At 43.7% G+C, this 2,044-nt stretch overlaps 1 protein-coding gene across 1 annotated transcript; it reads right to left on the bottom strand.

Annotated features, from left to right (window-relative positions):
* Positions 1–49: 49 nt before the first annotated feature.
* SRY (sex determining region Y) lies at positions 50–1,590 on the bottom strand. The gene has a single exon (XM_017847138.1). The coding sequence runs from the start codon at positions 1,034–1,036 to the stop codon at positions 428–430; it is 609 nt and encodes a 202-aa protein (XP_017702627.1). The 5' UTR covers positions 1,037–1,590; the 3' UTR covers positions 50–427.
* Between the last annotated feature and the right edge of the window lie 454 nt (positions 1,591–2,044).

Genomic DNA, 2,044 nt, shown 5'->3' on the forward strand with positions numbered 1-2,044 from the left:
TGCAATTTACAGAGACGTGCAAAGTAACTGAAAGACCAATGTATACATAGTCTAGAAAGGACTGCTTAACATGCTGCATATAGAAGTGTGATTTCTTTTTGTACAATTTTCAAATGTGTTTCTCATTAGAGTATTTAAAATAAACCGCGGTGTCTCTTTGTATCAAGTTAGTACTCTGCTAAACAGCCACAAACATAGGCGGGATCACTTCTGGATGTTTTATTTCTTTGCAAGTTAATCGTGTTGACACAACTTGTCTTGAAATTAAGTTTAAAATGAAATACCAGTAAAACCAAAATGAATAAGACCTTTATTAGTCAGAGAAAAGAAAACAATATTGAAACTAAACATAAGAAAGTGAGGGCTGTAAGTTACCGTAAAAACGAGCATCTACATAGGTCTTTGTAGCCAGTGTTACCCGATTGTCCTACAGCTTTGTCGAGTGGCTGTAGCGGTCCCGTTGCTGCGGTGAGCTGGCTGTGTTGATGGGCGGTAAGTGGCCTAGCTGCATTCTTGAGTGTGTGGCTTTGATACAATCATCCCTGTACAATCTGTTGTCCAGTTCCATTTCTCTGCAGAGTACCGAAGAAGGATCTGCGGGAAGCAAACTGCAACTGTTTTGCAGCATCTTCGCCTTCCGACGAGGTCGATACTTATAATTCGGGTATCTCTCTCTATGCATGGCCTGTAGTTTCTGTGCCTCCTGGAAGAATGGCCGTTTATCGGCTTCGGTAAGCATTTTCCACTGGTATCCCAGCTGCTTGCTGATCTCTGAGTTTAGCATTTTGGGATTCTCTAGAGCCATCTTGCGCCTCTGATCGCGAGACCACACAATGAATGCGTTCATGGGTCGCTTCACTCTATCCTGGACGCTGCCTTTACTGTTTTCTCCTGCTTCACACCGATACTTAGAGCTACAGCTTTCAGTGCAAATGAAGGAAGAGCTTCTCCGGAGAGCAGGAACGTTCTGTTGCGCAGCTGGACTGTAATCATCAGTGTTAAATACGCTTAACATAGCAGAAGCATATGATTGCATTGTCAAAAACAAGGAGGGTGCGACAAAACTGAAAGGTGCCAGATTTGGAAACTTAATTAACTATCCAAAACTTACTTCTACCAGATTCTCTGTTACCTTAACTTTTGTAATGAAACTTTCTTTCTCCGCCCCCAACACCCCTCTCAACTCCGCCCAACCAGCTAACCCCCTAGTGCCCTGACAATGTATTCATTCTCAAGCAAAACACGGTAATTCAGTAACATTGACTACTTGCCCTGCCAATCGGCCGCCCTGAAGGCTCTACTACTCTCCTGAAAAATGCAAATTTGACTTAATCACCAATTTTTTCACTGACCTTTTACGCCAGTTGAGAGGGCAGAAAAAGCTACATGAATTGTTTATCATTATCAATATATGTGCATGTTACCTTTAAAAAACAAAGCTTAATGAGAACCTAATTGTGTTAACCACATACATACATACATACATAACTGCATATTGAATTTATAGTAATCATTATCGCTTTTTCTTCACTTCTATTTAAAGAGTAAATGTGTATAGAATTTCTATACACATTTTTCGCAGGCATTAAGTATCAGAATATTAACATATACTTACAAGTTTTTGTTTCGTTTTTAGATGGAGTTTCGCTCTGTCGCCTAGGCTGGAGTGCAGTGGCCTGATCTTGGCTCACTGCAAGCTCCGCCTCCCAGGTTCTCGCCATTCTCCTGCCTCAGCCTCCCGAGTAGCTGGGACCACAGGCGCCCGCCACCACGCTAAGCTAATGTTTTTTTGTTGTGGTTGTTGTTTGTTTGTTTGTTTTTTTGAGACGGAGTCTTGCTCTGTGCCCCAGGCTGGAGTCCAGTGGCGCGATCTCGGCTCACTGCAAGCTCCGCCCCCCGGGTTCACGTCATTCTCCTGCCTCAGCCTCCCGAGTAGCTGGGACTACAGGCGCCGCCACCATGCCCGGCTAGTTTTTTCTATTTTTAGTAGAGACGGGGTTTCACCGTGTTGGCCAGGATGGTCTCGATCTCCTGACCTCGTGAT

This window comes from Rhinopithecus bieti, unplaced genomic scaffold (assembly GCF_001698545.2).
Source record: "Rhinopithecus bieti isolate Rb0 unplaced genomic scaffold, ASM169854v2 scaffold_30089, whole genome shotgun sequence".
NCBI classification, from domain to species: Eukaryota; Metazoa; Chordata; class Mammalia; order Primates; family Cercopithecidae; genus Rhinopithecus; species Rhinopithecus bieti.